The following is a 12,241-nucleotide window of genomic DNA, read 5'->3' as shown; positions in this document are numbered from 1 at the left end:
TATATTTACATCTTTATTAAATATATAATTACATTTTCACTTTCAATGTAAAAAAATTATATTAAATTGCTATTAACCATCCAACAAAATTTATATAAACAACTAATTCAAATAAAATAAAATGCTAAATTTGAATAACAAAAATATATAATTACATTTTCACTTTCAATGTAAAAAAATCATATTAAATTGCTATTAACCATCCAACAAAATTTATATAAACAACTAATTAAAATAAAATGCTAAAGTTGAATAAAAAATCTAATGTCATAATGATCTTACATCAAAAACCTACGAATAAATAGTAGTAGTACTAATAATTGAGGTCCAAATATTTTTAAAAGTGCAACACATATTTGAAACATAATACTTCAGCCTTGCAAATCTGCCAACCTGCAATAAAGAATAGAAGTAGGAGCATTAAATAATATAAACAATCACATAATCAAGCATTAAATAACATACACAATCACATAATGAACAACTCGTCATCTTTACTATGTGTCGCCATCACCTCTCTCTCTCTCTCCATACACTTTGCGGGGGGATAAGTTAATGGCAATGACAAATTTTGGAGTAAGAAAACAAATCTAAACAAAATTTTGTAAATTATTGCATATGCAAATAAAATTCTACAACTTTGAATGATAACAACTGAACACTAATCATAAACATTAATGCAAATCTATAAAATAACTACAGAAAATAGTATATTCTAATATCCACATACAAAGACCGGGCAAAAACAATACATGTAGAGCACTTATCTAGTGAATTAAAATATAAATATCCAACTAAAATTGAATTCAATAGTAGTACGTCCACACACAGAGAGAATGCACATGTCCACTAAAAAGTAGTAGTATAAATTAACACGAGTAGTTCAAACAATATAATTAGTAATCAAATTTAGAGTACCTGTCATCTTAATGTGGATCGGAAATTATAAATATCCAATGGATGTCACGCAAATTATGTATTTCCTGCTCTTTGATTCACCAACTTCTTTGCTCGAGCTTTTTGGTTTCTCTTATATATTCAAATAGCAAGTCAAAAATCAAAATGATAAGTAGATTCATAGCTTAAATGAAATATCATTACACATAGAAAAACTAGAATAAACCTTCGTATCTTCCGCTCTCCAGTAAGCAAGACATTTGATCCATTGATCTTCCAAAACTCTATCATCCTTGGCATGTATTAATTGCTCGATAGGTACGTCAGCCCAATACCTCGTTTTCAAATAATGCTTCCAGCTTCTCCATTTAACTCTGATGGAGGACAAAACCCATTTTTCGGCAATGATAGGGATAGTGAATCGTAACTACATTAGACAGACAAACATTGTTATACTATGTATATACAATTGCCAATGGCCTGGAACAAAAAATAGATTACACTAATTCTTGAAGAGTTAAATAAAATAGAACTTAAATAACAATTGATAATGATATCATGTGATAATCGAGAGTATTCTGATTTGATGTCCAAAAAAGTACTCTTAACAAAGCTACATCCAATGATTTAAACTTCATGCAAGAACTCATACATGTGTCAGCTTCATAGCAAGAATTCAGCTAGTAATGAGTCCTAAGTATATGTGATAATAGGATTCATATGAAAAATAAGCATTAAAAAGTAAGATCAATGCATGTCAAAACATAAGCCACAAGTTAAATAACATAACAAATGCTTAATAAATGTATTAAATGAGAAAGCTAATTTAGTCCAAAAGCATAGAAGGATAAACGAGCATGATAAATTAAATAATCTACACTCTTTTTAAATGTTATTACCTTTACAACTTCAAGCATCTCAACTTTTTTCCCCCTCGGTATGGCATGCCAATTAATAACATCTAATGGACAATATTTACCATTTCTTGCGATTGAAACTAAGAAATGGCAAAGCTTGCTTCTTTCACCACCTATAGGCTGACCAAACTCATTATACTCAATAGAAATGAGTGGTGGGTTTGGAGGGCGGCCCCAAATATCTGCCATAAAGGTAGGGCCTCTGCTTTCCTTTCCAATAGATTCAGGTCCAGATGCACTACCTTTAAGCACAAAAAAATATGATTAGTCTATTATCTAAAAGATTAAGGAGCTTATCAGAGTGCGTGATTGCCCATTACTTTCCTCCTCTTCTTCGACGTCAACACTTATATCCTCATTTGGCAATTGTGGCACACTCCCATGCCTATGGTTTGAATATGGAAACATGTTCAAAGCTTCTTTATTATTGCTCATTGTTGTCTTAGTTGTAAAACCTGCTAATCATTATAAAATTTATATTAAAAGATATGTTAACTACCTAACAATATAGTACGACCAAAGAAAAGATCAACTCAATCAGGTAATTTAAATTTTAACAAGTACTACAAAAATTACTAGTAAAGATAAATTTTTTAATATGTAGTATTATATTTTTGAGACATCCGAAACAAAAGATTATATCATGTCAATTGAACGGATAAGTGGTGATTATAACTAAATAATTGAAACTCAATTAATGATGAAAGGCTTCTCAAATTAACAAGTACTACAAAGTACTAAAAATAGGAAGAAAATTTAGAATTTAATAATGCATCAATGAGATTATTAAGATTACAGCATGGAAAAATGGAATTTAGGGGTGAAATTATTTGAATCAAGATGTTTTATAGTTGTCAAAATAAATCCATCAGATTCTATTTAGTTTCACTATTTAATCGAAACATAACACGATTTTCTTTCCCAACTATCACCTAGAAACCGAGTATTTTTTTTTTACCTTCACTAGTATAAACCTTTGTGCTGACATATTTCGTTCCTCATGCAAATGAGCACTTTTTTAAATCTGTATCCCTCCTTTAGAAGTCATATGTAACTACATACATTGAAGTGAAAATAAGTAAAGACAATAGGTGGCAAAAATGATAGTGAAACTTGAGATCATTTCATCAAACTTTTGGGGGTTAAAACAAAAAATTACTTTAAACTTGATCACATCGCATAATAAAATTCAATTGAAATCTATAATACGTGATTAAAACATAATAACCTATGTCAGCAACAATAGATTATCATTCCCATGAATATATTACATCATTCGTTCTCAAAATAATTTCACAGAAAAACTCACCTTGCAAGAATCAAAGGTAGACCTCAGCTTGAATTTCTTCTCGTCTTTATTCTCTGTGCTAAACTATTTGATATAATTGTGAATTCCTGAATTTGCTTAGAGTTGTGGGAGGAGTGGACGGTGGTGAGATTCATGTTTTGGCACATGATGTATCTCCCGCTAAATCCCTAATTTGTTCTCTCTTAATGTATCCCCGCTAAATCCTTAATTTGTTCTCCCTAATTTATCAATAAAGATATTCGACATCTGTACATAAATTGGATTAATACTTTTAAATATATTTGATATATACATTATATATTGTACACATCGACAAAGATATGTATGTAATAATGATAAAATAATAGAAAAGTATTCCACCAATTTTCTAAACATGTTTCGTTTCTTTCTTTAATATTATAAAATTAATAATCATTAATTTAATAATCAGCTCGTCTACCACAATGCTAAGATTATAATGTACTCCCCTTTGTCTGCGAATAGGAGCCCCGTTTTTCCATTTTAGTCCATCCGCGAATAAGAGTCCTGGTTCACTTTGACCATAAATAGTAATAGGGTCCTACCTTCCACTAACGCATTTCACTCACATTTCATTTAAAACTAATATATACAATTAGGACCCTTATTCCACTAACTTTTTTCCACTCATTTTTCTTAACATTTTTTAAAACCCGTGCCGCCCATGAATGAGACTCCTAATGACGGACGGAGGGAGTATCTCACAAATATTCATCGTAAAACACCCTTGTGACTTATTTAGTGCTAAGTGCACTCTATTTTAACTTATTTCCTATTGCATTTCAATATTATTTTGTCTAACGCATCGAACACCATCGTAATATATAAGCAATACATTACAAACACGTGCGGACGCAGAAATAATAGTAGAGGCGAATCCAAAATCGAAAAGTGGAGGGGTCGGAGTTGCCACTATGCTTCGTCCTCGGTGTCACAAAAACATGCATCAAAATGAAAACCAAAAAAAAATATGCCTCATTTTTTAGTGATATAAGTAGTATTTTTTTATTTTTTCCACTTAATTCATAAAACAACACTACATAAAATCTCGTGCCGAAATAAAAAATATTCCACTTAGAATGGGACGGAGGGAGTATGATACGAGCATTATTAGTTAGATAAATTAGGATTTGCATATCTTTTTCATATCTTTGTTTTCTTGTTCATTAAGTTAGTTATTAGCTTTATAAATATGAGCTATTGTAATAATTTGATAAATCAATCAATAGAATATCAATATTATCGTTCATTCTGTTCTCCAAGTGATAAAACCGTCGTGCTCGACGGGCACTTGCCCGCGACATGCATTTATCGATCGTCAATCTACGGACGCCGATCAGCCCGGTAGGAGGTTTATCCTATCAGAGTAGTATCTACTAAAATATACGTACAACATTTTTTTATATATTATATTTAAGTCATTCACAATTTTAATCAAATATATGTTAAAATCTTTACTACATATCTTTTTTGTATTCTTTTAAAAGCATAATCTTTTATTAATAAAGACTCTTACGTACATATTTTCTACCACTATAATCATATTATAAATAAAAATTGATTTTAAATATATAAAAATAATTTACATAGCAAGATTTAATATATAAAAGTTTAGTATACCAAAAATTCCGCCAAACTAAGTAATCATATCATAACTAAAATTTAATTAGATATAATAATTAGAATTAACAAATACTCCATAGAACAAAATTATTCATTTTCCACCAACATAATATCTTATCATTCCTGCTTGCGTTGCGAGAAGCACATGCCAAAAAAGATTGAAATCCATTTTAGTATTCCGTTGTTATTCTTAACTTTGTCATCCAACTACTATTCATATTGTTTCAATATATTCCATCAAATCTATATAAATAATAAAGTAAATATAAACAACTTAGTAAATTGGATAATGGATTAAAAATAAAATACCAAACAAAACTATGTAAACATTTTTGTTTTGTAAAAGTAGCTGTGCTCAATCAACAAGCACTTAAGAAATCCATTAGTAAAGTAGTTGAATTAGGAGTTCATCGTGTGTGTTACAAAATTCACTTGTCTGTGGGCTATAACAGAAACACGAAAATGACCAAATTACCGTCTCCATTAATTTTTCCAACTTATGAGAACCACAAAAGCAATTATATTAGGACGTGTTTCATGTACACAGTTATAGTGATTTTGGTTAGTCAAATTTCTCTGTTTTGCATCTAGGGGCTCCAAAAAACTTAGAGGGAAAAATTTAGATTTTAATTTCAATTTTGGCAATTATGCTAGGTCTAAAGTGATAATTGAATGGCTGAAAAAGGCCTACTTTGGAGCCCCTATAAGCAAAGTGCAAATTTGCACTTACATGGCTGAAAAAGGCCTACTATGAGAGAAAAGGACTAAAGTGCAAATTGAAAATTATACAAGAATGTATACGGGAGTATTAGTATTATTAATAAAATAATATTATTAACAAAAATAGTAATTTAATGAATAAAATTATTAGTCATAATTATATTTATTAAATATTTTATTCCGTAATGAATCATGGACGAGTGTTGTTGTAAAATTTATTACTATAAAACAATAGTTGTTTGCTATTAATTTTTTTAACTAATTTACAAACCACTTTTACGTATATATATACACTCTTTGTATATAATGATGTGAGAAATATCATTTAATTTTCTCATGTGCACTGCGTTTAAATATGTCAACTAAAAATGAAGTTAGAGATTGAAACATTAGAATTGTAGAAATTATAATAAAAATAGTGTAAGTATATAATCTTTCTTGGTTTTTTTAATTATTATTAACTACTTAAATTTATATACTAATTTATTTTCTGAATTCATATAAAAGTTTTCTTTAAAAGACAGTAATAACTCAGTTAATTATTCTAAACATAATCGGTGGATATAATCATATAGTCGTGTAGGCATAATTTATTTTATATTCTATTTAATCTAAAAATCAGAGCATATATATTCTTAATACCGATTTTCATTTTCTAATTAAATTTATACCTAAATTTAGACTTAATATTTAGCATTATAATCATAAGACACGTATTGAAATGTCATTAAGGGAATCCTCTTTTGACATTTATTTAAAATGCAGCAATAATGCATATTATAAATGCCATGATACGTTGATGCGGTGATTGGATATATATGTTGACATCTTTTATGAAGTGTCATATTGTAAGTGTGAGAATAGCTCATTTTTCTAGTAGTGACATAATTATTAAAAAAAAAAACTTAATCAACAAAAAAAAAATAAGCTTCGACAAATTGTTCCCCCAGTCTCATTTCCCGACATCAGACTCGTCCTCCCCTTCGGCGGTTTTGGTGTCGGCATCGGGCAGGGGTGGCAGCCTCAGATTTCTCCTCATAGTGTCGATCCAATCCTTCAACATCCGCTTGTACAGGAGAGCCGTCGCTGCATGCCACTTCTACATGGGATCCCCCCCTTCATTTGAGGTTGTTGTATCATCGTCGACATTCCGGGCATCATCCCGGACATCAGTGCACTTCCGCTGGCATTTCCCCCAAATCGAGATGGAATACACGAGGAGGAAATATTATGCGTTTGTGACTCGCTTGTGACGGGGAAATCACTATCGTAATGCGACATATTTCGTCAAAAGAAATGAATAAATGACACCTCTTTTGGGTAGTACAATCATGATTACTCTGGCGTAATCATGATTGTACTACTCTAAATAGATAATGGTAGTACAATCTTTCAAAGTACAATCTTTTGGGAAGAGATAATGGTAGTATAATCTTTCAAAGTATGTTTATTCTAAGGATAGATAGGTAATATATTAATTATTTTTCAAATAATAAAAAATTAGGAACTAGTTACAAAGATAAAATACCTAAAATATCCAATTATGCACGTATAATTTATGTATGTTTATCACTACTATCGTGTTAATATATATAGCTCCGTGATGATATACTAAGTTATATTAAGTCATAAAATTAAGTTAAGAGAAATGTAACAAGAGAAGTGGTCAACAGAAATATAATGTAAGAAGAAGTGGTCAACAGATATGTACATGTCATAAAAGTATAATGATATGTATAAATAACTACGATTCCTATTATTGTTATTTTTAAATTACATCAAACGTTTTCACTTCGTTTTATATTTCTTTATAGAAATATGTCCATTTTTGTGTGTGATCGCACTGAGTGGAACCTGATTGATTATTTGAGTTTATATATGAAATTTATTAATTATATGTTAGTATTATTGTATACGAAAATTACTATTTATATACTAATCTTGAAAAAATATAATATGATCACATTGTTACAATCTAGTAATAATTTATATACTACAATGGTATTCGATTTCCTACATAAAATTGTATCAAAATATAATTTATGATTAAATTGTGAGATTATTTTAATTGAAGTGGGTTGAGTGTGACTAATTATCACATGATTATCCTTTTAAGATTGAGTTATGATATTCAATCTTATAGACCAAATACACTTTATATTTAATCCAATAATACAACTTGCAAATCGAACAAATCCAACTAATTTATACATGAGCTTATACAATAATAATGAGTTATATTTAATCACCTTTATTGATAAGAAAAATAAGAAAATAGTAGCACCCTTATTGATAAGAAAATCACAAGAAAAAAAGAAAGAAAGCAAAAGTAAAAAAATAAAAATATTGAAATACAAAAATCCTTATTAATAGTACAGAATTTAACGAAGTGAAATAAATCAGATCACATTTGGACTTAAATCGATAAGTTATATAGTAGAAAGAAGAAAAACAAAAATTGCTCATATTTAATTTAGCCTAAAACTAGGTCGTATCCATTCCACAGCACGCTTCTCCATAATATAAATGCAGGCGTGCTTTTCCCCTCACCTCACACCTCTCTCCTCCTCTCTCCTGTATCTTCTTCCCCAACTTTTTGCAATTTTAATGTTGTTGCATTTTATATTTTACTTCTCAAATCAAATTTGAATTGAGATTTGAATTAAGATGTTGCGTTAGAATAACGGAGCATCTCAATTCAAATTTGATTTGAGAAGTAAAATATAAAATGCAACAACATTGAAATTGCAAAGAGTTGGGGAAGAAGATACCTCTCACCTATATCTTCTTCCCTAACTCTTTGCGCCGTGATTTTATTACTGTATATATCATGAAAAGCTTTTTAGGCGTGCAAAATGAGGTCTGAATATTGTACGATGAAAATTTAGCCTCAAATTCAATCATATTTAACCCCCACAAAAGTTTTTCATCTTCTAATTTTTCTATTTTTATTTTTAGAAGATAATATTGGGATGAGTTATGTTATTCATCTATTGTGTTTCCTCTGTTTGTTCTTCAAATGTTAGATAAATCTTAAGATTTAAAGCATAATAACATTTATGCCACAGAGAATTAAAATACTGCACAAAACATATAAAATCACTGCTTTTACATTGAAACTAACTATATTACGAAAAAATAAAATTAATAAAAACTGGCCCTTACAGTGAAATACTAAACCCTAAATATAGTGGAGAAAATTAGTAATACAATGATATAATTTATGACAAACCCGGTTTAAACTAACCAAATTCTGATTTCATCAGGAGTATTATGCATGCACATTTACATAAATTTATTTTTTTTTCCTCATATTTAAAATATTTGGAATATTGAATTTCCAATTGTTTGCCTCCTTACAATGGGAATCTGCGAAAAAATTCTCATTTGGAACACCCTTTTACTCATTGTGTAAAAGTAGAGAAGATGATGGTGGTCTTTGCAAAAATAAAATCCCATCAATTCAAAGAGAAGTATTACTTTGAATTTAATGATAACATTGTTTTATTTGTGAAACATTTTCACTCACTTCACAAAAGGACGAGTCTGATGTCGAGGAATGAGACTGGGGGAACAATTTGTCGAAGCTTGTTTTTTTTTTTGTTGGTTAAGTTTTTTTTTTATTTAATAATTATGTATTTTTTTACAAAATAAAGTAGTTGCATTTTCTCCGTATTTGTGCCGAAATTTTAATACCGTACATTGTTTAATTCAGTAAATTGTTAATTGGGTGCATTTGTGATTTTTTTTTATTGCGGGAAGTCCGCGCGGGAAGACTATGGGATGTCCGCCACTGTGCAGGGAAGGCTATGGAATGTCCTTATGACGTGGCAGTGCTGGGAAGGCTAGGAGATGTCCTTGATGACGTGGCATGAGGTGTTTTTGGGATGTCCGTCGGGAAGGCTATGGGACATCCGCATGTGAGGATGCTCTTAATTCATCAAATTATCTTCTTAATCTATTAAAAGACCTCCTTTATTTGTGTATAATTCTGGTTGGTTGGGCTTGGGCTTGGGCTTGGGCTAGGATATAGGCCTAAGCTGTTATGGATGGATTGCATAATTGTTAGAAATTATTGCTGTCAATTGGGCTTGGCATAAACAGATTGGGACTTCATCAAGTCAAAAAATTAAATTCATCTCAAAATAAGTACTATATATAATCACTTTGTTTTGAAATTAAAATAGTTAAAAATTGGCAGCATATTGTTTAATATTTCCTACTTTCAATCGACACCCCCCAAAATGCAATTGTGTGCGAATGAAAAAATAATTGTACTAGTGCACAAACGTCCAAAGGAGATAGTGTAGTGTTCAAAGCCTTTATAAGAAAAAAAGCTGCAACGGAGCTTTGCAGTGAAAAATGTTTCACAAATAAAACAATGTTATCATTAAATTCAAAGTAGTACTTCTCTTTGAATTGATGGGATTTTATTTTTGCAAAGACCACCATCATCTTCTCTACTTTTACACAATGAGTAAAAGGCAATGTTTTAAAAATCGGATCGGTCGGTGAACCGGTGAGGCTACTGATTCACGGTTCAACCGGTCCGACCATTATTATTATTATTATTATTATTATTATTATTATTATTATTATTATTATTATTATTATTATTATTATTATTAATAGTTATTCACTTTCAATTTCTTAATTTCTTAATGTTATCATCCAAACAAATACCTTCTTGTATCATCTCGTTTTTGTGAACCTTCGCGTACTATCTCATTTTGTGAATCTTCTCGTCATGTGAGTTGTGTGTATCATCTTTTTACAATTTTTCGGAATTGAATTTCATCCCCGGGGCATTTTTCGACACATTCGTACACAATATTTCATCTTCATCGTTGAATTCAAATATATTAGTACAAAATATCATAGATATTAATATTACTCAAATTTTTGAGGATTCAACCACTTTCTTAATAAATTTAAAAGTTCCAAATAATCTTATATTTTGTATGTTTATCGCATTTCTAAATACATTATTAAACTGATTTGTTTATGACATGCATAAAACACAATTTGAAATTTGAAAATTAGATTAGCTCGATTTGAAATTTCCCCAAAATAATGGAATGGTTTGTATTGCGCCAGAATTTAATTGTACTATATCCAATCAATGTAATTTGACAAGAATTTAATTATACATTATGCAATCAATGTAATTAGAGAGTGATATGACTTTACATATATAATAAAAAGGGTAATGTAGTAATGAAATAATAGTTGATAAGAAAATCGGTTTAAATAAAAACCAGTTCAAAATTGAAGGACATTTTGTTTATACAATTTTTGTTAATTTATCTTTACCCTTTATAAAATTTTATCTACATCACATGAAATGTGCTATAAAACTGTGAACTTTATAAATAACAATGCATGTATTCTACTGGTCAATTTGACCACTCTAAAAATGTATACTTGCTAAATTGGGTTCAAATGTAATAAGTGCTAAAAATCTACATTGAACTCAATTGATTTTTTGAATTCAAATTTTAAACTATGATCCATTTATCGTTGCCTAGATTTAAATTACTAATCGTTCCTCTAATAAAATTCTTATCTCTATCAAAATAAAGAGATTATTAATTTTCCTATATACTTTTGAGGCAAATTGAAGCATCCAATCCGTAATAAAACTACAAAAATCAGTAAAAAAAAAAGTCAGGAGTATAAATTTTTTGAATTTATTCTTAATTTCCCCACAACAAAAAAATATAGGTGGTTTAAGAGTAAATTTCTAATATAATTGTTGATATTTTTGAATCAGACATCAACTTTTCGCTATACTATTTTATAAAATTGAGAATAAGCCAAATTTACAATAAAACTAGGCCGCCAAGAAAAAATGAAAAGCAAAATAAAAAATACGCAAAGTAAATAAATAATAATATTCGGTAAAAATATCTGGTTCTCATTTCTCATCGTCTTCTTCATCCCCCCATCCGACGGCGGAGAATCTCGAACCAATCTGAACCGTAGATCTTCAATCAACGGTCACAATCAAACGCAGATGGCCCCACCATATTCCTCCTCTTCAAAAAACCCGGACCAGTCTGATCATTTCCGCAGCTTCAAACTCTTTCTTCTCTCTCTCTCTCTCTAAAATTTCAGACACACTCTTGACTCTTCCTCTCTCACCCACGCAACAACAAACTCTCTTCTCTCTTCTACGCTAATCTTTGCTCCCCCCAACGGCGGAGCTTGGCCTAAAAATGGACGGTCAGAAAAGCCAGCTGAAGCTCACTAGAACTAACTCCTCTCTGCTCCGCTCATCGATTCAGAGCCTTTCATCAGTGAGCGAGATTGATTCCGATCAGGAAATAGCAGACCTTGAGGAGCATGCAGGACTTGGACTTGAGACTTTTTCATAAACTAGTTAGGGGTTGAAATTTTAATTGCGACTATAATTTTTATTGTCATCAAACCTAAAAAGGCTCATGCACGACTTGGACATAGTCTATGTCACATACACTTTTTAAACAATTTCATATTCAATTTGACACGTGTCTTAAAATAATTTGGATGAAAATCCTCAATTTCTTAAGTCTCCATCTACCTCATTGACATATAGTCGTATAGTCCCTTCGTCCCAATTTACGTAAAGTATTTCAAATTCAGCATGAGATTTTATATAATAGTATTATTTTGTGTATACTGACTGTAGTGGAGAAAATAAAGTAAGAGAGTGAAAAAATAGAGAGTGGTGTTTCTATATTTAAAAATATGACATTCAAAGTATGACATCCAAAAA

General features: G+C 30.1%; 1 protein-coding gene across 1 annotated transcript; it reads right to left on the bottom strand.

Annotated features, from left to right (window-relative positions):
• Positions 1-1,075: 1,075 nt before the first annotated feature.
• LOC148933768 (uncharacterized) lies at positions 1,076-2,249 on the bottom strand. Its single transcript, XM_089061435.1, has 3 exons — positions 2,135-2,249; positions 1,797-2,056; positions 1,076-1,324 (listed from the first exon to the last, which is right to left on the bottom strand). The coding sequence occupies exons 1-3, from the start codon at positions 2,247-2,249 to the stop codon at positions 1,076-1,078; spliced, it is 624 nt and encodes a 207-aa protein (XP_088917561.1).
• Positions 2,250-12,241: the final 9,992 nt, after the last annotated feature.

This window comes from Salvia hispanica, chromosome 1 (assembly GCF_029641045.1).
Source record: "Salvia hispanica isolate PSC_SH4W2 chromosome 1, Shi_PSC_v1, whole genome shotgun sequence".
Classification (NCBI taxonomy): Eukaryota; Viridiplantae; Streptophyta; class Magnoliopsida; order Lamiales; family Lamiaceae; genus Salvia; species Salvia hispanica.
Note: the sequence above shows the minus strand (reverse complement) of the source record. Positions and strands in the feature narration are given on the sequence as shown.

Coding starts and splice junctions, on each gene's coding strand:
- LOC148933768 (XM_089061435.1), bottom strand. CDS start 2,249: ATGAGCAATAATAAAGAAGCTTTGAACATGTTTCCATATTCAAACCAT. Junction 2,057..2,134: donor CGTCGAAGAAGAGGAGGAAA/GTAATGGGCAAT, acceptor TTGTGCTTAAAG/GTAGTGCATCTGGACCTGAA. Junction 1,325..1,796: donor AGATGCTTGAAGTTGTAAAG/GTAATAACATTT, acceptor TGTCTAATGTAG/TTACGATTCACTATCCCTAT.